Source organism: Dermacentor albipictus, chromosome 1, assembly GCF_038994185.2.
Source record: "Dermacentor albipictus isolate Rhodes 1998 colony chromosome 1, USDA_Dalb.pri_finalv2, whole genome shotgun sequence".
Taxonomy (NCBI): Eukaryota; Metazoa; Arthropoda; class Arachnida; order Ixodida; family Ixodidae; genus Dermacentor; species Dermacentor albipictus.
The window spans coordinates 273,956,320-273,978,588 of record NC_091821.1 but is presented as its reverse complement, the minus strand read 5'-3'; the positions used below and the strand labels follow the sequence as shown (position 1 = coordinate 273,978,588).

General features: G+C 43.4%; 1 protein-coding gene across 2 annotated transcripts in view; it reads left to right on the top strand.

Annotated features, from left to right (window-relative positions):
• Nucleotides 1–22,269, top strand: part of LOC135908769 (E3 ubiquitin-protein ligase KCMF1-like) — an 81,298-nt gene that overhangs the window by 18,736 nt on the left and 40,293 nt on the right. Inside the window, exons 2-4 of one of the 2 annotated variants that reach the window (XM_065440605.1) lie at nucleotides 17–40; nucleotides 9,904–10,071; nucleotides 21,721–21,860. In XM_065440605.1, coding sequence (XP_065296677.1) covers nucleotides 17–40; nucleotides 9,904–10,071; nucleotides 21,721–21,860 — 332 coding nt within the window. The remainder of the gene's footprint in view (nucleotides 1–16; nucleotides 41–9,903; nucleotides 10,072–21,720; nucleotides 21,861–22,269) is intronic. The other variant, XM_065440607.1, reaches the window with a different exon arrangement.

Genomic DNA, 22,269 nt, shown 5'->3' with positions numbered 1-22,269 from the left:
ATTTTTGTGATGACAGCTATTTCTTCAAGGAATTTTGCACGTAAGTCTGACCTTTGTTTAAAATGTTCCTGGTTTTGTAGTAAGGTGATAAAATGTAGCATTTGTGCATGTACATTCATATTGCAACATGTTGGGTTTAATCAGTTCTGCAGATCAGATGCATTGGGCTCAGTAAGAAAAGCCATGATGTGCCACCTTTTTCTAGTATGCTTAAATTTTAGTAATCAATGAGAAATACCTATTATGCCTCTTGCCATAAGCAAAGGCTGTTCTGGACCATGGTGGCTCAGTGTCTGTTGATTCTGCTCATTCTAACGACTAGGTGGTAGGTTTGGCTGTGTTGTGAAAATGACAGAATGCTCATGTATTGAGTGCAAATTCACATGGTCTGAAACTATGGCATCTCTCATAGCCCCAGTGTTAACTTGGCATGTTCATCAGCCGATCAAGGCACCATGCATAGTCCTAAACACTTGCCTGTTGGCCAGAAACATATTTTATTACAAGTTGGTTTTCTTGAATCCTGCAACTTCACTGCTTACAGCTCACTCTTTTGTGTAAGCTGTATTGATGAAAACATCCTGAAAAAAAAGGGGGGAATGGCATTTCATGCAAAGCACAATTACCATATTCTTCAAAATGAGGTAGTGGCATGAGTGGCCGCAAGAAAAGAAACTTGTTGGAAGTTTAAGAAAGTTTTTCGCAGTACCAAAACGTAGTTGTTAATTACAGTAGACACCCATTGGTACATTTTTATGGGAACTACGGGAAGAGAACATTTGATCCTGGGAAACGTGACATCCAGTAGCGCTTGTGGCTGTACTGCTGATGGAACAAAAAGTTACTCTTGCACAAAACCGTATTTGAAGTCGAGTAGGACATCAAAAAATGTTGAAAACCTGATCAAAAGAGGTCGTTATCCCTGCCTGGCAGTTAGATTGAACATTACTTCTTTTGATCGATTGTAGCCTTGAGTTTCACGAAATGAAGCTTGTATTTTGCATCTGGCGCTTGTGTCGAATCTTAGTGAAGTCCACTGGTCGATCTAGAGCAGTGTGCTGAATGCCATATCCATGAGAAAGAAACAAAACTTTGCACAGGATGACCCAATTCGGATCGACCAGGGAAAAATGATAAAAATGTTATTATTTAGGGATGGCTCGAAGGTCTATTATGTGGAATAAGAAGGGGAGGGAGGAGGCCTATTCAGAGCTGTCCTAGGAGCGGCACGCCCTTGGCAAGACGCAAGAGTGAGTCCAGAATGAATTAGTTGGAATCCACTGATCAGGTTGCTGATCTAATACATTACTCAAAGGATGACACTTGCACTGTCCTCATGTGGTGGTCCTGGCACTGAGCTTAGCACTGGCACTCCTAAAACAGATGAGCTGCAGTTGGTCAGTTGGTCATGTGGTCATTTATAGAAGACGTTCAAATTACGGACGTTCATTGCCCTCGATAGCCACACTTAAGTATTAAGAATTTCAATTTTTGTCTGTTTAATTTTTAATATTGAGCCATTGGCTGGAGATTTGTGTCGCATGTGAATGTTATACAAATCGACACAACAATGAAAAGCATTTCACTTCGCAAGGTAATGTGATCATGGTCTGGAGCACAGAGTTGCTTATATTGCTGCAAGTTAATACCAATCTTTTTTAAACATCCTCAATATGTGAAACACGTGTGTAATTTGATTCAGCAGTTACGCTTTTTATGCAATGTGAACTGGAGCAGCCGTGGCCTATACACTTGTAGGCGATGCAGGCGCAAATTTCAGTGTCAATTGTACATCTTGACTTCGGGAGTTGGCATGTGCAGTGCTTGGTTTTTAAAGGCACCCCTTTCTTTGGAAAAGTAGTAAATGCAGCATAAATAGAAGCATAAAGTATATTGCTGGTTCATTCACACTCAAAATTTCACATGGGGATGTGTTCAGATAAGGACAGGTCTAGACTATTTTTTCATTTTAACAAAATGTTTATATGGCATAGCAAAATTCCTCTACACACAGGTGTCTGAGGCTTTTTCCAGCAAATTTTTTTAACTGAGACGAGGTGGAAAATGGGGCTTGCAATATTGCTTTCAGACTTTGGGAGAGTTAAAAAATTAACCATATTTTCTATGCTTTCATACTTTTCATACCTACTTCATGCAATTTTGTTAATGGAAATAATATACTCAATTGTCTGCTCGCTTGCATGCGCATAAAAGCTAGCATGGCAGCAGCATGTTTTGAGGTGGCTACTGGTTGATGCATTCGCTAAGAAGCAGCTTGCTGCGGTGCAGAAAAAGGAGGAAATATAGGGTGATAATCTATGGTTTAAATTTGTACGAGTCGCCTGTGGCAGATAGCATAATTCTTGTCGTTGAGCTGGAATATTCGAAGAGGCGGACATTGCTAACACACAAAATCGAAAGGCATATTCAACTAATTAATGAGAATTCACTAAATAACTTCTTAATTACTTCACGACTCGTATTGTAGTTTGTGAATCGTAGCTGTTGGGCTTGCAGGATGTTTCCACTAGAAATTTTCAGGATGACACCAGTATCGTGGTATTTCCCAGAGCGTGGTATGAAATACATGGGTGTTCGAGTTACTTTTGTGCTTCAATGTATAAAAGAGCATTTTAAAAAAGTAAGGGGAACAACAGTGCATTTTCACTGTGAGTATGATGGCACGTATCTCCAAACTGGCATCATTCTAGAAATTCATTCCAAGTGGATACGCCTTGCAAGCTCATCGGCTACAATTTACAAATTGCAATATGTGCAATGAAGTAATAAATTCAGAAGTTAATTAGTTAATATTCATTAATTAGATGAATAGGTGTTCTGAATCCTTGTGCATGCAATGCCTGCCTCTCTGAATAATCCAGCTCAATAACTAGAATTGTGCTATCCGCAAAAGGCTATTTTTAAAGATTCCCTAAAGCTTGAAATTGATCAACCTGTATATTTAATATTGACTAGCCTTTTGCACTCTGAACAAAATGATGCAACATGTTCTTGCATGTAACCATTCTTTCTATGGGTTCTCGACTTGCTCAGGCATTTATATGCTCACGCAGTATTTATTTAACTCTAAAAATCTGAACATCATGCAGTTGCATAAGCCCCATTTTCCACTGTCTTGGTTAAATTTTTTTTATGCTGGAACAATGACGTTTGCTGAGTAAGCTTTGTTCCGATCTGTAGAGGTATTTTGCTATGCCATATAAAAACTTAGTTCAAGTAAAGAAAATGGTTGGAACCACCCTTTGATCGTCCTTATTTGGGCCACAATTTTGTAGCGATGCATTTCCCCGGTGCTAATGCCTTTTGGTGCTTTTTGCATTCGTGAGTGGCTGTATTCAATGCTCTTCCCCGGTGCTCAGCCTGGGGCGCAGTGTCTTTTGATCACCCACGAACGCGAAAAGTGCCGAAAGGTTTAGCATTGGGAAAAGGCATCGCTACAAAATCACAGCCCTGAACACACTCCAAGTTGGATTTTTGTAGTGATGCAGTTTACCATCACTTTTAAGTGCAGTACTTGCCTGTTGCAACCAGATTAAACCGGAAACATATGTTGTACATGGTGATGCAAGACAAGAAAATTAAGAATTTGCAGGAACGGTGGTGCTGTTTGTAGGACAAAATAAAACCTGTACAATGTTTTGTTTAGTGAAGGATGGCATCTCCATTTTGTTTAAAAAAAATCAACATATATTTTTGTATGGCATCACCATAGATTTTTTCCTCAGATTTATGCTGGACAAAACAGGCTAGTAATGCACAGGCACATGTAATAAAGCACAGGTGGGACAGATTTGATCAAGTTGACAGCAAAAAATGCATAGTCGTGGTGGATGAACGTTTTGCTTCAGTTTCTGCCATTTGATGCATAGGTGCTACACTTGCCGTGCCAATCGTAAAGCACTTCTTGCTGATTGCAAATGCAGATGAACATGAAATGTTACTAGCTAAACTGAAGTGACATTGAGGTCAGTTTCTGCCATTTGATGCATAGGTGGTACTTTCCATGTCGATAGTAAAGCACCTCTTGCTGTTTGTAAAGGCAGATGACCATGAAGCGTTACTGGCTAAACTGAGGTGACATTGGGGTCAGTTTCTGCCTTTGGATGCATAGGTGCTATACTTGATATGTCACTCGTAAAGCGCACCTCTTCCTGATTGCTAGTGCAGATGACCACGAAACATTACTAGCTGAACTGAAGTGATATTGAAGTCTGCGAATGCTGATTTTTGAAGGCAAATCAAATAATGAAGTGTCCAAGACTATTTCTTTCACAAATAATTTTCAAATGGTCTTCTTTATATTTGTGATAGTGACATTTTTCTTCTGCAGAGCATACTTGTAAAGTCCATCCTTTGAATTAGCTGCATTGTTTGCATTGAAATTTGCAGAAATGCAGGGTGGTGTGCTAAACGAGCCAAAGACCGAATGTGGAAAGTACGAGTTTTTGGTGTACCAAAACAGCATAAATGTGAAAAAAATCCTTTGCAATTTGTAATGTCAGGCTGACATACCAGCCTTGGGATTTTGGTGCAAAGTGAAGAAATGAAGCTTTGGCCATCATTTTCTCGCCTAATCAAATTGTTGGGAAATGAACGAAAGTAGATCTTTTCAAGAATGCTTTAACGTTCTAAACTGATTCAGTGTTTCACTTTAGTGTCCATTTAGTGCTATTAGTAATCTGTCTTATGATTGGTGCGTAATTGATATGATTATAAAAAGCGACACATACTTGATGACTTAAGTTGACATCAAAGGTTTATTGAAGAGTAGCATGTACCCTGTGACCCAAGTTCGCATCAGATTCATTGAAGGGTACCCAGTGGCACACACCCAGTGACCCAAGTTGGTGTCATAGAGGTTCAAGGTGAAGGTTCAAGGTTCAAGGGAGGTGAAGAGAGGCACATAACCAGTGGTTGGTGTGCAAGAGGGTCTTCAAGTGAGTGGCACATACCCAGTGACTCTAGTTTGTGTCAGAGGTTCATTGAAGAGCAACACATACCCAGTCTTGCATACGCAGTGACTCGAGTTGGTTAGGCGGTTGGTTTTTAGCACGGCTTGCCCAGCACAGCATCCTTATGCTCTACCCATTTGACCATGTACTCAGTGACCCTAGTTGGCGAGAAAGAGGTTTGGCAGACGGACACATGCCCGCATTCACACAGCAAACTGGGTTTGGGTGAAGTGCCTAAAAAGGCAGTGTGGCAAGTGAACCACGGAGATTTAGATTTATGATCGCCTTGTGTCTGTAACAACATATGCTAATGGACCCATGATATGACCAGTGGTGATGCGCTGCCAACAGGCTGTAGTCAGAAGCAGCACCTCTGGACGACTGATTATGAGAGACAGTATGCTAGCAGCTCCTCTCACTTTTGTAAAGTTTCTACATGGTGTCAAGTGGAACTGCGCACTTTTTTGGGATGAGGTATGATGACAGTCCCCTAAGCTTCATACCAAGGCACCACGCAGAACTTTGTGCTTCCTGATAACTGCTTGGTGGCTGACATACATTTCCCATAGCCTGAATGTTTGAATAAAGCTTCTGCATTTCTCAGCCTACCTGACATGCTTTATGTATCTGGCTGCATTTGTAAAATTGCTCCTTTTGGCGGTGTTTCATTTAGTTTTTCCTTCTGTTTGGTGCAGAGAACCAGAAAGGGAAAGGGGAACTATTTTATTTCCATGGTTGTACTTGGAGGCTTACCTTGCTGTTTTGTTTGTTATACTGGTGTTTAGAAGTAAACTAAGTGCCAAAAAGGGAAAATTAATTGGGTGGTGAAAGCCAGTCATGTGAACTGCAGATAATTTTGCATTTTGAAGCTTGTGGTGGTGGCCTTTGAGAGTAGTGTAGTTGCCATGGCCAAAGTTTGTTTAGATCTACTAGCCACGGTGTCGACAGTAATGCTAAGATCGAGAGGATCATGGGGCCACACATGCCAGATGTGCTAGTAGTATTTGTAAGTGTACTAGCCTTAGACATTGGTCATAGCCATTGCGAGCTATACTGCTGGCAGTGACTGTGCCACCCCAGGCCTAGCAACTTGAGGAACTGTGCTAGTTCGGAGATAAAAAATAGCCTGTGAAGGATGAATACCTTCCATCATAGAAGGGCTCTGAAATGCCTTCTTGAAACCTGAGCAACATGCTGAAGCAAGTCCGATGTCTTTCAATATATCCCTAAATAAACTTGTGAAAAGGACCTGACATGAACAAAAATGTAATGCAATGTGTACTTTTTCCATTCCCCCTTAACTTGACTCCCCTCAGCTGGGCCAGTGTTGATACCAATGACCTAGCTATCAGCCCTTTCTTTTTCCTTTTTTTTTTTCTGCGGTACACTTATGGTAACCTTGCGGCATTGCCGTTTGGCCAAGGTGCTCGAGTGTAACAGGAGTGGTGATGGGACACGTGCGAAGCATTACCAACCGCTACTTACCCGCCGTGGTTGCTCAGTGGCTATGGTGTTAGACTGCTGAGCACGAGGTCGCGGGATCGAATCCCGGCCACGGCGGCCGCATTTCGATGGGGGCGAAATGCGAAAACACCCGTGTACTTAGAATTAGGTGCACGTTAAAAGAACCCCAGGTGGTCAAAATTTCCGGAGTCCCCCACTACGGCGTGCCTCATAATCAGAAAGTGGTTTTGGCACGTAAAACCCCATATATTATTATTATTATCAACCGCTACTTTCCTTTGTCCTAGACCCGGAAGAGTTGCTGTGTGTGTAAGCTTTTGTTTTCCATTATTCATAGTGGTATACAATCGTGCCTACTTTAATGTCATTACTGACACCCCAGAGGGCAGGAAAACGGGGAGGGGGGGGGGAAGGGGGGTCTATAAAGCTGCAAGTGTGAGCAAGCCAGTCTATTATGTGAAATTGTGGGCTCCTTGCTGCAAGCAGTGGAACAATATTTGCCTTGCATTCTCAAGGCAGCATTTTCTACATATCGGGAACACTTTCTCACCTTGTTTAAATTGCGCTGCTTGGCACGAGGTTGCAGGATCAAATCCCAGCTGCAACAGCTATATTTCTACATGGGTGAATTGCATAAACTCCTGCATGCTGTGCATTGGGTGCGCATTAAAGATCCCCAGGTGGTCAAAATTAACCTGGAGTAAAACCTCTGAATATAATTTTAGAACCTTGTTTGAAAAGTGCTTTAGTGCTCTAGAAGTGGATGGAAAAGTCTAAACGGGGAAACAAGAAATGAAATAGAATACCGGGTGCGAACTTGGGTCAGTTCGGAATTCATATTAAACTTGCAAAAGTGCGTTAAGCATGGGACATAGGCAAGAAACAGGTAGTGCCGTGCTCGTTGTACTTGTTTCTTTGCCTGTGTTCTATTTGTAATGCTCTTTTGTTAGTTTAGAATGAGTCGTGAATTATCTTGGAGCTGAAATTTGGAGGATAAAAAGAAACCTGAGTGACTAAAGATTGTGCAATAAGTAGTGGAATGCAAAATGAAAGGTATAATGTTTAATTAGACCGCAGTATTGATTAGAGGTAAGGTGTGGGTTTGGTATAAAAAGAAAAAGGGAATAGTGTAATGTTGAGGGTGGGTAACCCCCCACCCCTGCTTGTGCTAATAGAATGGATGCCAAGGGAAGGGAAATTTAGATGAGACAGATTTAAACATTTGTAGGCATTGGATGGTCAGGTACAAGGCCAAACTAAGGAGACAGGTGAGGGTCACTGGTAGAGGCCTTTCTGCATTGCACTTAAAGTATGCTGATGGGGGTGATGTCAAGCTCAGCCCACGATAGATTTGGGCTCAAGCTTAAAATGTAATTGGTGTAATTTTACTGCCCCACTATGCTTACTGGTTATTGCTCACTGTGTTTGTTCCCTGGCAGAGTACAAAGAAGTCTGGCCATGAAAACAATGCATACAGCCTAGCTGCTTTGCAACTTCAATGTGTGCCATATATAATCGGTAGATATGGCATCCCTTAAAACAGTGTCTTCGGACATGCATACAGCCACAGATGTGTGGCGATTGTTGTGACCCACTGCGGTGGCTCTGTGGCATGGTGTTCTGCTGCTGTGCACAATGATGCAAGTTCAATTCCCACCTTTGACAGCCACATTTTGTTGGGAGCGAAATGCAAGAATGCTTGTGTACATTAAGAAACCTCAGGTGTGCAAAATTAATTCAGAACTTTCCATGCAGTTTTGGGATGTCAAAACGCGCAACTTTATTTAAGTTGTTGGTGTGGCACAGATGTGAATGCCACTGACATCAGCTAATTTTGTGAAGCCCGTGTGGAGAAGAGAAATATTGGATGTGAAAATAATCACTTGATTTGAAGTTTCATAATTTGGTGAAACGTGTCAAAATGGCTAAGTTTCAGTACACTTGCATAAACGTTAATTGTAGTCAACCTTGAATAATAGTGAAAATGATTAATCTGTTATTTTCATCGAAATTTGCATCAAATTGTAGTTGATTCATCGATTGCAGCTGTATCTAGGCACATATACACCAGTAAATAACTGGTCAGTGTTTACGTAACATTAACAGTGACAGCAACAGTAAAACCTGGCAACAGTAGTTGCCAGGTCGTGGCCCAAGGCACCCCTTTTTTAGCATAGTGACGACTTGGATTTAAAAAAATTATTCCTAGACATTTTTCCTGTGATTCTATAACCTATATTTTTAAGTTATCTCCTGTTGTGGCTAGTCTGTGGTCATAATCTTAAAAGGGAAACCACCCTCGAATTTTCGAAATGGTATAAAATCTAAAGATTGTGCTTTGCTTAGAAGAGTAGCTTTGATGCACTATACTCAGTTTCATGCATAGCAGGCAATGCTACGAAGGCTAGAAAGACTCCTCATACAATTTGCATCAGTTGTGTGATGCATATGAAAAAGTACATCAAGTACAAACAATGTAATTCTATATGAAATTAAGTGTACTTTTATGCTGCAAACTATAATGTATTTATTACGGGAAAGGTATCCGAGATCTGAAACTACCTGCTACCAAATGAGCAGAGTGAGATGCAACCAGCAGCCACCGTGCATCGACTGTGCTCGCGACCAAAACATGGCATGACGCTTACTAGAAGCACAAGTAATATATGATTTGATGTAAACTTGCGTGCAGGTGTTGTAATATATGATCTTCTGTACAAGGCGTTGCAGATCAAAAACTGCCTTGCAGAAGGCTTAGAATGATACCTCTGTGACTGCACTACTTGCATAGCATCCACCGTGTAGCCTGCTATGTATGAAATGGGGTATAGCAGCCCACTGTCAAAATGACACTTGTGGTGATAAAGTGCACCAGCTCAAAATGTCACTAAATTTGCGCATTTGGCCTGGGGTGATTGCAATTGTGTGTGATATGTGTTTAATGTAAACTTGCATCCTCGAGTTATAGTTATAATCTAAAGTTGTTTCATAAAAAGACATTTCAGATCAAGCAAATGTGCACTGCGAAAGGCATAGGGAGACTTCTGTGGCCGCACTACTTGCATAGCCTGCTATGTATGAAATGAGGCATAATGAGCTCTTCGGGATGTCTAGAAGTCGTGACAAATGAATGCATATATGTCCCCCTCGGGATAAAATGATGCAATGCATTGAACTTGGCCAAAGTACCCTGAGGAATTTTACAAGAGCAATTTACTGGTAATTTGTCTCTAAGGAGTTGCTAAGGTTTCAAAAAGGCAAAGGTGACGAAATACTTGCTAAATTTAGTGACTTGCTAAGGTATACACTGGAGTGGGTATTTCAAAAAGAAAAAGTGTAAAATGGACACACATGAAGTAGACTCAGTGTAGTATACAGTATTTTATGCAGTATATCTATCTTCGTGAACGTTTCTTGATCCAAGCTATGGTCTTAATGAAAACTGCATTTGAATGTTCTATTCCAGGAGTGAGCTGTGATTCCTGTATGAAAGCGAACTTTCGGGGCAAACGTTACAAGTGTCTAATCTGCTACGACTACGACCTGTGTGGCACGTGTTACGAGGCAGGAGCAACCAACACAAGGCATACTCCAGACCACGCCATGCAGTGCATTTTGACACGCTCAGACTTTGGTGGGTGTGCTTGCCTTGACTACTCGAAACCTCTCGCATCACTTACTTATCCATTCTAGTCAAATAGTTCGCACATTGCAGACCTACTCTCCTTCCTTTTTGCTATGTGTTCATAAGAATGCATTACCCACCGCGGTGGCTTAATGGCTATGGTGTGGCGCTGCTAAGCACGAGGTTGCGAAATCAAATTCCGGCCGCGGTGGCTGCATTTCGATGGGTGCGAAATATAAAAACGCCAGTGTCCCGTGCATTGCGAGCATGTTAGATCCCCTGGTAGTCACAGAGCCCCCACTACTGCGTGCCTCATAATCAAATCATGGTTTTGCCACACAAAGCCCCAGAATCCTATTCAGCTACTGACACTACTACTACAGCATAGTGAATTGAGCCCGGTCCTGACGTTTCATAGAATACAGTTGTCCTGTTGCAGTAATGCACGTTAATCTCATGTTGAAAATGAATATATCTTGTATTAAGCCAGAAGTGAACATTTTAGCATCTGAATTACAGAATTTACTAGAAGTGGTTGCACAACAGGAGCTGTATAATTAATGCTCTACTAGCAGTCTTTGGGCAAAGTCTTACATGGTTACTTGTCAGATAGCTGCTAATTTGTGCTGGAACAACATGGAAGAAAGCACATAACACCTTGTTGGATTAGTTTTGCTTTAAAAGACCCGCTTGGCTGTTCCACACAACTACTTGACTGTGCATCCTGTGTGGGCCAGATCCAGTGCTGCGAACATTAGAAATTTTTTTTTTATCTATGAATTTTGGGAATTCTTTCAGGGAAAAAAAAGCTGGTCTAAATCTAGGGAAATGTTAAAATTTTACGCCAGTCTTCCTGGCTGTGGCTACTGATTGCAACGTGGGGACTGTTGCTGGTGTCTGTGTGGGCTGTCTGAGTGAATGATACATATTGAGGCATGCTGCATTTGACATTACGGAAAGCCTTTGCAAATAGATATGGTTGAAAGAAAAAGAAATTGTACTGTGGGATCATTTCAGCTTAACTACAATACCACACAATTCAAATATGTAAAACAAGTTTAACACTTTGCAATCATGTGCATTTAACCAATTTATGGTTTCATTCAGGAATCACTACGCGCATTTAGATGCCACGCAGGAAAAGCGCTCAGGTAAACAAATGCATGTTAAGAAATTTTTTTCAGAAAATGTACTTATTCCTAAGGCTCTCATCAGTACTTGAGCACTGTTTGGTAGTACTCACAACACATTTATGGGTGGAGGCCAGTCCTTGCACTGCAAGTTTGTAGGATCCTCGTTGTCGCTTTCTTTAAGCAAACAGGAAACATCCTCATACGAGGGTTTTTGCTGACCATCTGAAGACAAAATATATTCAGTCACGGCTCTGAAATCTTCTGATTTACTGAACTCGAGTGAATTTCATCCATGAAACACACACGCAAAAAACAGTCGTTATCCTGTCGGTGCTTCACAGCACAAATTGCACAAAAATCCTTTCAGGCTAGCAGGGAGGGAAAAAAATTGCTGCCCTCATCTAGGGACATTGCGGAGTGCACTTACTAGCTGAAAAAATTTGTGAGCGCTGGCATTGCCAACCCAAATAACTGGCGAGCACGCATACATGTTAGCGCTATGAGACATATTACCTGAATAGATACTTTCACAGGTCGGGAGGGGCCCAACACTTGACCGCGAAGAGTTAAAAAGAACTAAGCTATAAAAGTTGTCATTTTACATAATAATCAACATAGGTTGTGAGCAGTTCGGTTTTGAAATTTGTTTATAAGTGTGCATGAAAAACTGCACTACCTTTGTAGTGTCCAAGCAATCGTAGTGAATACGAACTGAACTGCCATGATGACATGGCTGGACGTAAAAACCAATGCAGTGTTACCTATGCGACTGTTCACTCTCGGTGAATAGGTGTTTCAAGCCCAGCGGCAACCTGTGCCATGTGCGGGCAGTGCTTGCATAGAGTTCAGCCCAAAGCTTGTGAACTTCAAGTAAGCATGTGGGTGGCTTGCATCTGCTCATAACCAGCACTGACCATTATTTTTACCTTCCATGACTATTATTTTATTCTGACCAGTGCTTTCTTTTTCTTGCAAAAAGGCAATCTTAAAAACTTCTGCTATGTAAGAGTAACGAGTCTGTTTCTTCAGTAGAGGTGATCATTCTAGCTATGCCTAAAGGAATTTTTTGTGAAGCCATTTTCTTCTTGCACTTCGTCTTAGCATTGAACAGACTTTTTTTCTTTTAACAGAATGTCTTTTTACTGACTTAATAAAGAATGTGTAAAATACAATTTCAAAAGCTGCACTGGGTAGATTTGAGAAATAAACATTTCAGTTGCAGTGTAAATCAAACTAAACCTGTTTCTCCTCCATTAACCCTTTAGCTGCTGCGGCAAATTGAGAAATTTTTTTTCCAAGTGCAAAAAGAAATTGGCGAAAGTCGGTGTATTATTTTCTTGTCAAGTTTACAAGAAATTGAACACATACACATGTTCAAAAATTGCCAAAAATTCATGAGTTAACTTTTCATTGGCACTAGAGGATGCTTGTGATAGCGAGTTATCTTGTCATCGGCAGTTGGGGGGTTAATACACGTGTCACATAGGCACCCACAAACTACTTTAGAATAAGGGAGCACGAGACTTCCTGAGGGAATTCCACCTAAAGGAAATTGTGTTCGTGTCACACAGCTCATAAGGAGTTCTTAAAAGTTGCTGCCAGAGGTGCATTCAGTGGTGTTTGGTTTTTGTACAAGTACAAGAATGTAACCTGTAATTACGCTCTTAGCTATTATGATTAACACTCCATCCATAAAAATATCATCCAATGTATTGGTGTGAAAAGCATACACCTTGTTAAAAATCACAGTGCTCTGGCTAAACATAGCAGTGCTGGTTTTCCTTTGCGGCCTGGTGAGTTGGCTCTGCATTCTGTTACCTGAAGTGCTGCAAACTATGCTAAAACGCAACATTTTGTGCATGGTGACCTCCTGAGCTTTCCTTTCATTTTGTCTACTGTGCCGGAGTCAGTCATGAGTGACCACTGCACATCTAGCACGACAAAGGCCACGTTTACACGAACCCGATGTGAGCAGGTCGAGTCAGAAATCGGGCGCACCGAGCGACGGGACCATGTTTAAATGAACTCGCATCTGGCAAGTTTGGACAACGACGGCACAAAGCGCCAAGCCAAGACATCAACACATTCAAACTGGGCTTCTTGTTCCTACTGCCATCTGCAACAGCTCTATATTTTGGGTCTTATTGCTACGATGAGGTTGCACTGCACAGTACCTTGTCTTGGCCTTGTCTTGATACTATTCCCGCTGCTGGCGCATAAATCGCAATGTCCCAGTGTTCCTGCGCAAGTCTTGGCACTGGTGAGCCGGACCTGTCCGCATTTACATGCATACTGCAAACGGGTCGGGCTGGGTCAACCTATCGTGTGCAGCCGGGCTGACTAAGCCCAGCTTGACGCTTGTTCAGTCCGACTGGCTAACGTTTACATGAACATGACAGGCATGTTCCAGCCCGACAAGCCGACTCGACCCCATTCTGTCAGGTTTGTGTAAATGCCCTGAAAGACGAGAAAAGCAAAATGTCAAGCGGCCTAGGTTGAGAGTATTGTACAGCAGCAAACATAACTGTTGCTGAATTGTGCTTGAAATATTATTTACTTCAATAGAAACATTCTAAACATACGCAGCTATAATTTTAATGCAAACAATAATTAAATTACAAGTTCTGTGGCAAGTATGGGCGTGAGAGTACTCCCTTCAGCCACCGAGGAATATCGCCGATCTCCCTCAACCAAAAGTGCCATTAAACTCCCTTAACGGAAGGGCAATTGTGTGACACCAAGTGCATGTCCCTTGAGATAAAGACGGAGTTAAAAGGAGTTTATGGGTGCCCGTGTGACAGGGGTATAACACTTGTACAGTAACTTGTACCTCAGCCAGAAGGGCAAGTTTAGTGACATTTTGAGCTGGTGCACCTTGTCGCCACAAGTATCATCTTGGCGGTGGGCACCCGTTTCATACATAACAGACTATGCAGCGGATGCTATGCAAGTAGTACTGTCACAGAGGTCTCACTCCGGGCCTTCTGCAGGGCAGTTCGATCTGTAATGTTTTGTACGGAAGATCCAGTTCACATGATATTACAACATCTGCACACAAATTTACATCAAATCACATGCTATTACTTGTGCATATTTGGGCTTCCAGGCGACATACTAGATTTTGGTTGTGAGTGCAGCTGATTCACTGTGGCTGCTGGTGTTTCAGCTTACTAGTGTGAAGCCTTAAAAAATCCATGTTGGCATTATGAGAATGCAACCAGCTTAGTAGTGTGCACTGTTCTCTTGAGCAACTGAAAGCATATTTAGTATGAGTTTAGGTAATTAAGAGTGATTAATACAACCTTTAAAGTATTGCTTTAAATGCAAAGACTTCAATTAAGTTTTAGAGCCCAGTGATAAATATTCAAATGATGGTAACTGCTGTGGCTTTAATTTTTAGGGCAAAAGCCTTAAGTGGCTTGCTGCGTGATGGCCTTGAAGAAGACACGGTGTTAGTCGAGTGGTAGAAAAAAAACAAAAAAACATGTGACCTTCTTCGAGTGGCGGGTGGGAGGGGAATGAGCTGCGCACGCAGACAGAAAAACGGGTGTTATGTCGCTGACGTCTCGTGGTGGTGGTGGCAGCAGATTGTGTGGTAGGCCTCGGAAGTACACTACGTCCGCGGATGCTCGCCAAGCGAGAAACATGGTGTTACATGTGAGGCGGCGGGAGCAAGGTGTTCGGCTGTGAGTGCTGCTTTCCTCTGCTGAGAGGATGCAACGTAATTGTGTTTGGCTTGCGTTACACATTTGTAACACTTACTGGCGACAAGTATGCTGCACTTTTAGGTAGTGCATTAAGTGCTCGCATGTGTCATTGAGGATGTTGACTTAAAGCGGCACATGTGTACTTCACACTGTGGCTCGTTACGTCTTGCAAGAAGTCTGACCCCTTCGATTATATAACTTATTGCATTACCAAGTGTGCAGCAGGCTTTCGCCTTCACATGTTTCAGGAGTGTAACATGCTGCCGAGCTTTTTCCATGTGGTAAAGAAAGTGCCAGAGATTTGAAAAAGTACCAGGCAACTAGGTGCAATTCCGCAGTGACAGTGCTCTCAAACATGCTAGTACGAATGATAATGCTACCTGCAGACTGAATCGACTGATAGACTTAATGGGTGCAAGCAGAGATGATTGGCCATGGCCACACCCATCATAGCCGATACATTGCCATCTGCCGCCAAAACCCCCTCACTCTTTACATTGTCTGTCAACAGCAAACCTGCTGACGGAGCTTCGAGAATTTCCATGCATTATTTATCACATAGTCCACGACTCCATTTGCTTCATTGCCTCAGCAGACAAGATAGGCCCATTCAATTTCGCCTGCCTTTTCTGAACTAGTTCCTGAGGCGCTGCACTTTGCTATTCATTTCACCAGTGGTGGCATCTGTCTGCATGTCGCCATTTGTTCCAGTTGGTGCAGGTGTTGTGCAGCATGAGTTGGCAGCATTCCCTGCACTCGTCATGGCGGGAGTGCAGCGTTCATGCAGGATGTTGTGCTGGTTTCGCACAAGTAATAACTGGCACTGATCTGGTGGAAACTAGTTCACGCAGTGCAGGGCGATTTAATGGATCTGACACCTCGCCAGATGTGAAAGCTAATAATATTGTATGCAATCCATCCCCGTTGCTTAAGGCCTGTTCATGTCTTCGATCTGCGTGCAGCATCCATCATTTGTTGATAGCATGTGTGAGGGCACTAATGTTGCTGTGCGCTAGCGCCTAATCATGCGGTACTTTTTAAATCTTGCATGCTTTCTTTGCAGCCTGGAAAAATCAAAACCACCCACCATAGTGTTGTAGTGGCTTTGGCATTGCACTGCTAAGCCTGAGGGCGCAGAATCAGCCCTGGTTGCAGTGGCTGCATTCGATGGGAGTGACATGCTGAAAAACGCCTGTGCACCGTGCATTATGAGCACGTTAAAGGGACACTAAAGAGAAATGCTGAATCAGTTTAGATTGATAAAGTATCCTTGAAGAGCTTTGCTTCTGTTGATATCGAAGTAATAGCTTTGTTATTAGAGTAGAAAATGACTGTTTTGGGGTTCGCGCTGAAGCTCCAGTGCCGGTACGCCATTGTGACTTCATGGATTACAAAGTATTTTTTTGGATTTTGGCCATTATGGTTCAGTAAAAGTGTTGAAAGTTTCTAACTTCAGTCTTTGGTTCCTTTGAAATACAATGTAGTCCATTTTTAGCAATAAAAATTTAATTATGCTACAAAAGTTTCCGTCCCTCTTGTAGCACCGAATGTTCCAGCTGGTGTGGCCTGCTTACTTGGTATAGAAACTTATCGTCTTCAGCAGCTGATCCCTATCTCTGCCTTCCTTCTCAGCTATGTGGTACAGCATATTCTTGAAGGTTGTGTTCCAACGTTTGACCGCCCCATTACTTTCTGTGCATCCTGGAATTGAAAATCTGGGAGAGCAGCCCAGTTTTGATAGGAACTCTTTCGCGAGTGCCGCTATGAAATTATTGCTGCTATTTGACGCTATTACTTTTGGTATACCGGTCCTACTAAACACCGATAGTAGGGCTTCACAGGTGGCTCTCGCACTTTGAGATCGCAGAGACTCAACTTCTGGCCAGCATGTGCACAAGTCGATGATTCATAAACAGTACTTTTCACCCCGGCCCGATGTTGGTTCTAATGGCCCGATGACAACTACATTAACCTGTTGAAATGGATATTGTGGCTTTGTCGGGTTTCTATAGGGACGCCGTCAACGTGGCGCATGTCGGCTCTTGTCTGGCGGCGGTGACAACTGTTACAGTGTCGTCGTTCTCTATGCCTGGCCAGTAAAAACTATATTTGATCCTGTAACTAGTCTTCCAGCAACCCGAATGTCCCGCCCAGCTCGATTCGTGGGCCAGCTGCAAAACTTGCCCCAGGTGACACTCCTGTAGCACTGTCACTGCCAGCCCAAGTACCTTGTCTCTGTGGTAAAGTAACCCATCCCATCGATCACTGTGATACCACCTTTTCCCTACTCGGCTCTTCCCCAGGCTTCCCGCAGAGTTGGGTCTGGCTGCTGTTTGTCTCGAAATATGTCCAATGCGCACTTCTCATTCAGCCTTGAAGCTCATGGTTCATCAGGGAATGCACTGCTACTTTGATGGTCCTCATCGTTCCTGCTTTTCAATATAACCTGGGTGACCATTGCCACTCTGCCACACTTACCCTTTTAGTGTCTGGTGGACTGCTTTCGAGTTCTGTACGCTGCGCAGCTTCGTTGTCCGATCTCTGGCTGTGTGCCATCTGCCTCTTGCTCTCTGCTTTTCACTACCCCTTCGAAAACGCGCTCATTTCTTAGTAACTCCCATGCTTCTTCTGACAGCAGGCAATTGGTCCATTTTGTCAGCTTGTCCGTTAATGCACACAGCAACAGCGCACCGCCTCTTATACGTCTGTGAAAACACTACATTCGCAGGCCATTATCAGTGGAACCACCGCGAGGACTCGCCTTTTCTCCAAAGGCAGAAGTTAGGCTGATCATTCTTTGTGACTGGACGACCTGGTGGAACAATGCTCTCACGCAACACTGTAATCTCTGCTCCCATGTTCAGAATTGCATCAATATGCCTATCCTTACAGTCAAGAAACACGGGAATGAGGTCACTGTGCACAGCCACTCAGCCACTGACTCTCTTATCGAAACGTGTGCAGATAAACGTCTGTGAAAACACTACATTCGCAGGCCATTTTCAGTGGAACCACCACGAGGACTCGCCTTTTCTCCAAAGGCAGAAGTTAGGCTGATCATTCTTTGTGACTGCACGACCTGGTGGAACAATGCTCTCACGCAACACTGTAATCTGTGCTCCCATTTTCAGAATTGCGTCAATGTGCCTATCCTTACAGTCAAGAAACACAGGAATGAGGTCACTGTGCACATCCACTGACTTGTGTTGTGCCTTGTGTTGTGCCTTGTGTTGTGCCTTGTGTTGTGCCTTGTGTTGTGCCTTGTGTTGTGCCTTGTGTTGTGCCTTGTGCTGTGCCTTGTGTTGTGCCTTGTGTGTTGTGATCCTTGTGTTGTGCCTGGCTAAGTTATGCGGACAGAAACAGGACCTTCTCTGCCACCAACGGGGAAACAATGTGCACCCAAAACCCCCCTGTCTCTTCATACGCTTTTAAGGCCTCTCAACCAACTTGAACCACATTGGAGCCTCGGCCACTGTTAGAAATTTGGGAAGCATTCCAGCGAAACATTTAGAATAGCACCTCAGCTTGCTGCAATGATCCTGCAGTCTGAACATGTGCCCACCTTCCTGTGAGCTCCCGCTTCTGCTTTGCAAAAGTCTCGCAACCTCTACCTCCAATTCTAGCATTTTACGCTGTTTTGCGAAGGTTCTGAGGTCCTTTTCTCTTCAACTCTCCCATGTGACAGCCCAGGCTGAGTTGTCCTAGACATTCTCGTCTCCCGACTCATTCATAAAAGGTTGATTTCTCCTGTTGGGGATCAAGTGAGTGAACCTCATATCCTACATTATTGTACGACTAGACAGCAGTACCCCTGAGGTGCAAGAACAAGAGGACTCGCCACTTGCCGAGATGCTGCTGTTTGCCGCTGCCACACCTTGCCAGTTGCAGAATCGCCACCGTTGGTCGAACCAAAGTTACAATGTCGTCGCGGTTCTTCACTCGAAGTGTAGATCTTCCCTCGTTGTTGCCGTTTCGCTCTTGCTACATGGCTAGCCTCTGTCGGTGTCCTTGGACAGATAGCTTGCTTCGCCTCAGCTGCTGATTCCTTTGCCCACGCCGAAGTTCGATGTCGTTGCCCTTCGCTGATGTCACCCGCAGCGCAACGTCTTGCTTGGACGGCAGAGTGTTCCTTGCCGTCGCCGTTTCGATGCTGCTAGACTGCGCCACTAAAGTTTCCTTCTCTGTTGTAGCACCGAAGGCTTCAGCTGGCATGACCTGCTTATTTGGTACTGAAGCTTGTCTTCTTCAGCTGCCGTTGTCGTCATTTCTCCATCAGAGATGGAATGTCAGATGCTTATACTTGGAGATTAGACTTTGTGTACACAATATATGCATAGGCAGCTATTTACAGCAAGTCTGGCGTAATAATTTGGCCTAGCTGATAATGCATAACATTGCTTGTACGTCCAGAGTCTTTGTTAACACTGGAACCAGCACACTCAGCTTGGCAGAACCGAAAGTGGAGAGCACCTTTCCCGCTTCCAGAACCCTTGTGAGGGATTGGGAGCACCCGCCGTGGTTTCTCAGTGGCTATGGTGTTGGGCTGCTGAGCACGAGGTCGCGGGATCGAATCCCAGCCACGGCGGCCGCATTTCGATGGGGGCGAAATGCGAAAACACCCGTGTACTTAGATTTAGGTGCACGTTAAAGAACCCCAGGTGGTCAAAATTTCCGGAGTCCCCCACTACGGCGTGCCTCATAATCAGAAAGTGGTTTTGGCACGTAAAACCCCATATATTATTATTATTATTATTAGGGATTGGGAGCCTGGTTTTAACCCTGTGTTGCTCCTCTGAAATCCCCTCATGGCAAATCATGGGACCCCAGTGATCTGGTCGGGTCAACTGGGCTGTCGCTTACTGATGACTGTTTCTCTCTGAATTTCTCGGAACACTGAGTGAGGGAGAGAGAGAGAAAGAAAGAAAACAACAAGTAAACAAGTAATGCCCAAACCGTTTCTTTCCGCAACCCATTAAACTCTCCCAGCGTTTCCCAGAACACTGATAGAAAAAAGAAATGCCTGAGTTGTCCTGTTTTCATGCCTTTAATAAATTTCGTGCACTGCAGTAAAAAGCAAACAATAAGCACCTGAGTTGCCCTGTTTTCGTGCCTTTGTTAAAATGTCACGTACTGCAGTAAAAGGCATCACCACCACAGCCCACCCCTCGGTACACAGTGATGTCCTCCATGTGATCTGTCTCCGGCGGTCCCATGAAACTGTCAGTCCAAAGACTGACTGCATCTCCGGTGCCAACCCATCGTGTGAGAGTCCATGGGTCGGGTTACCCGGAAATGGCTTCTCTGCCACCGAGGCCTGCCCATCGACACCCTAATCACGTCTTGCATGTAGTTCATCTTTGGCAGGGCACAAAAAGGTAGCCATTCGTGCTTCTGGGCTAAACTGCTCTGAATGCCACCCCCTCCCGCACATCTCGGGCGGCCTGTAGGGCATTTCATGATGCACCAAGGTGTCAGCGTGGGTTCTCTGTGACCAAAGAGCACCTCCTGACCCACTAATGAAGTCCCCTGCTCGATTCACTTCCTATGAGGGTTGAAAACAGTGACCTTCCATATCTCAGGAGTGAAATTGCTTTTCAGGCCCCTGTGCAAGGCCCAAGCAAACAGTGTCACAATACATGACATCACGGTGAGATGGTGAGGCAATTTCAAGGCAGCTGCGCCACCAGTCTTGTTTTTGCATCTTTTCTGGCTTGCCAAGCGTTTTCTCGTGGTAAGAGTGGATTTCTGGTATTGTGAAAGGGTAATTTAGTAACATAGCTCAAATTGATTTTTTTTTTGCTTTAGTGTCTCTTTAAAAAATACCAGGTGGTCTAAATTAATCTGGAACCCTCCACTGCAATGTGCCTCATAATCATATTGTAGTTTTGGCATGTAAAACCCCAAAATTTAATATTTTTTTAAGTTGAACCTGCAGGAGCTATCATCACAGAAAGAAGTTACTTGGAAATTCTCAATAGGGATGTACTTCATTGAAGATTTTACGATTAAAGCAATGCTTTAATAGTTGGCTAATTAATCATTAATTACCAAAGCACATAGTAAAGGATACCTTGAGTTGCTCAAGAGGACAGCGAACAATAGAAAACTGGTTGCATTCTTGTAATACACGTGTATTTTTTAAGGCTTGGCATGAGTTAGCTGAAATACCCTGTATGTTGCCATCATCACATTGAGCAAACATTTTGTCTGTGCCTTTAAAAGGGAAGAATCTGAAACTGCTGGCCTTCGTTGCAGAGTTAATCAAACCAGGTGTAATTCATACACCTGTTCATGTATACCGGCTGTCGTGCATGATGATGCCATAACACCACTCATGTCATGCGCCAACCACTCAGCCCTCATGTACTCTAGTGAGGATACATTATTTTGCATATAGTGAATGACCTGTGTAAATTGACGTTACATCAGTGGGCCTCTTCTATTATCCTTCCTTGACAGTCCTGAACTGTCCAAGGCGGTGCTTTCAGCCTGTGAGTGTTGTATATGCAATGTCTTAGGCAGTCCTGGACAGTCCGCTATGTCAATTTGAAGAGGCCCAGTAAGAGCATTGAGGCAGTAACAAAAAAATCAGTGCACTCACCTGAGCCTGTGTCATACTCGTTATTCTCCTTATTTGTTATTGTGTAGCTGTTCGAAAAAACTCAGAAGCACGATAACTCATCTGTGCTAATTGAGGTCTTGCAAGTTGTTTGAGCTTCATTTTTCGTGTCTTTTTATTTGTTGCACCAACAAGGTTCAAAGCATCGACCCCATATTTACTGATAAAGAAGCCAGGCATTCTTCTTACACTTTTGCAGACCTATACTATGGTGGGGAGGCTGTTTCTGTGGAACAGCCACAGTCATTTACCTGTCCAATTTGTGGCAAGATGGGCTTTACGGAACTTACCCTTCAAGAACATGTGACAGCTGAGCACACAGACGCCTCATCAGAAGTGGTGAGCACTTAATGGACCTTCTAAACTTTTGCCATACACTGCTGCGCTTAACTGCTTGTGAATAGTAAACATAACATATATTTAGAGGTAGTGTTGCTAGTGTCATTTATGCTTTTTGCGAACTTGTGACATATTGGTAGTCGACATCACTGTTGACTGGTGCTGATGTTGATGTACGTAACTTGGGGACCTTGAATGAAAGTTGTGAGTGCTATATAATAGCTAAACTTCTGATTTAGCAAACTGAACTGATGTGTGATTGAAAGTTGAACATTTAATGCCCTCCTTTCAGACATCCTTAGGGTATGAAACATCTGTTTTTTATCATGCAGGCAAAGAACATAAGCCAGTGGTTTTGTTCAGCTTTGCACACTGGCCACACGTGATATGTCAACTTGCGGGCTTGAGT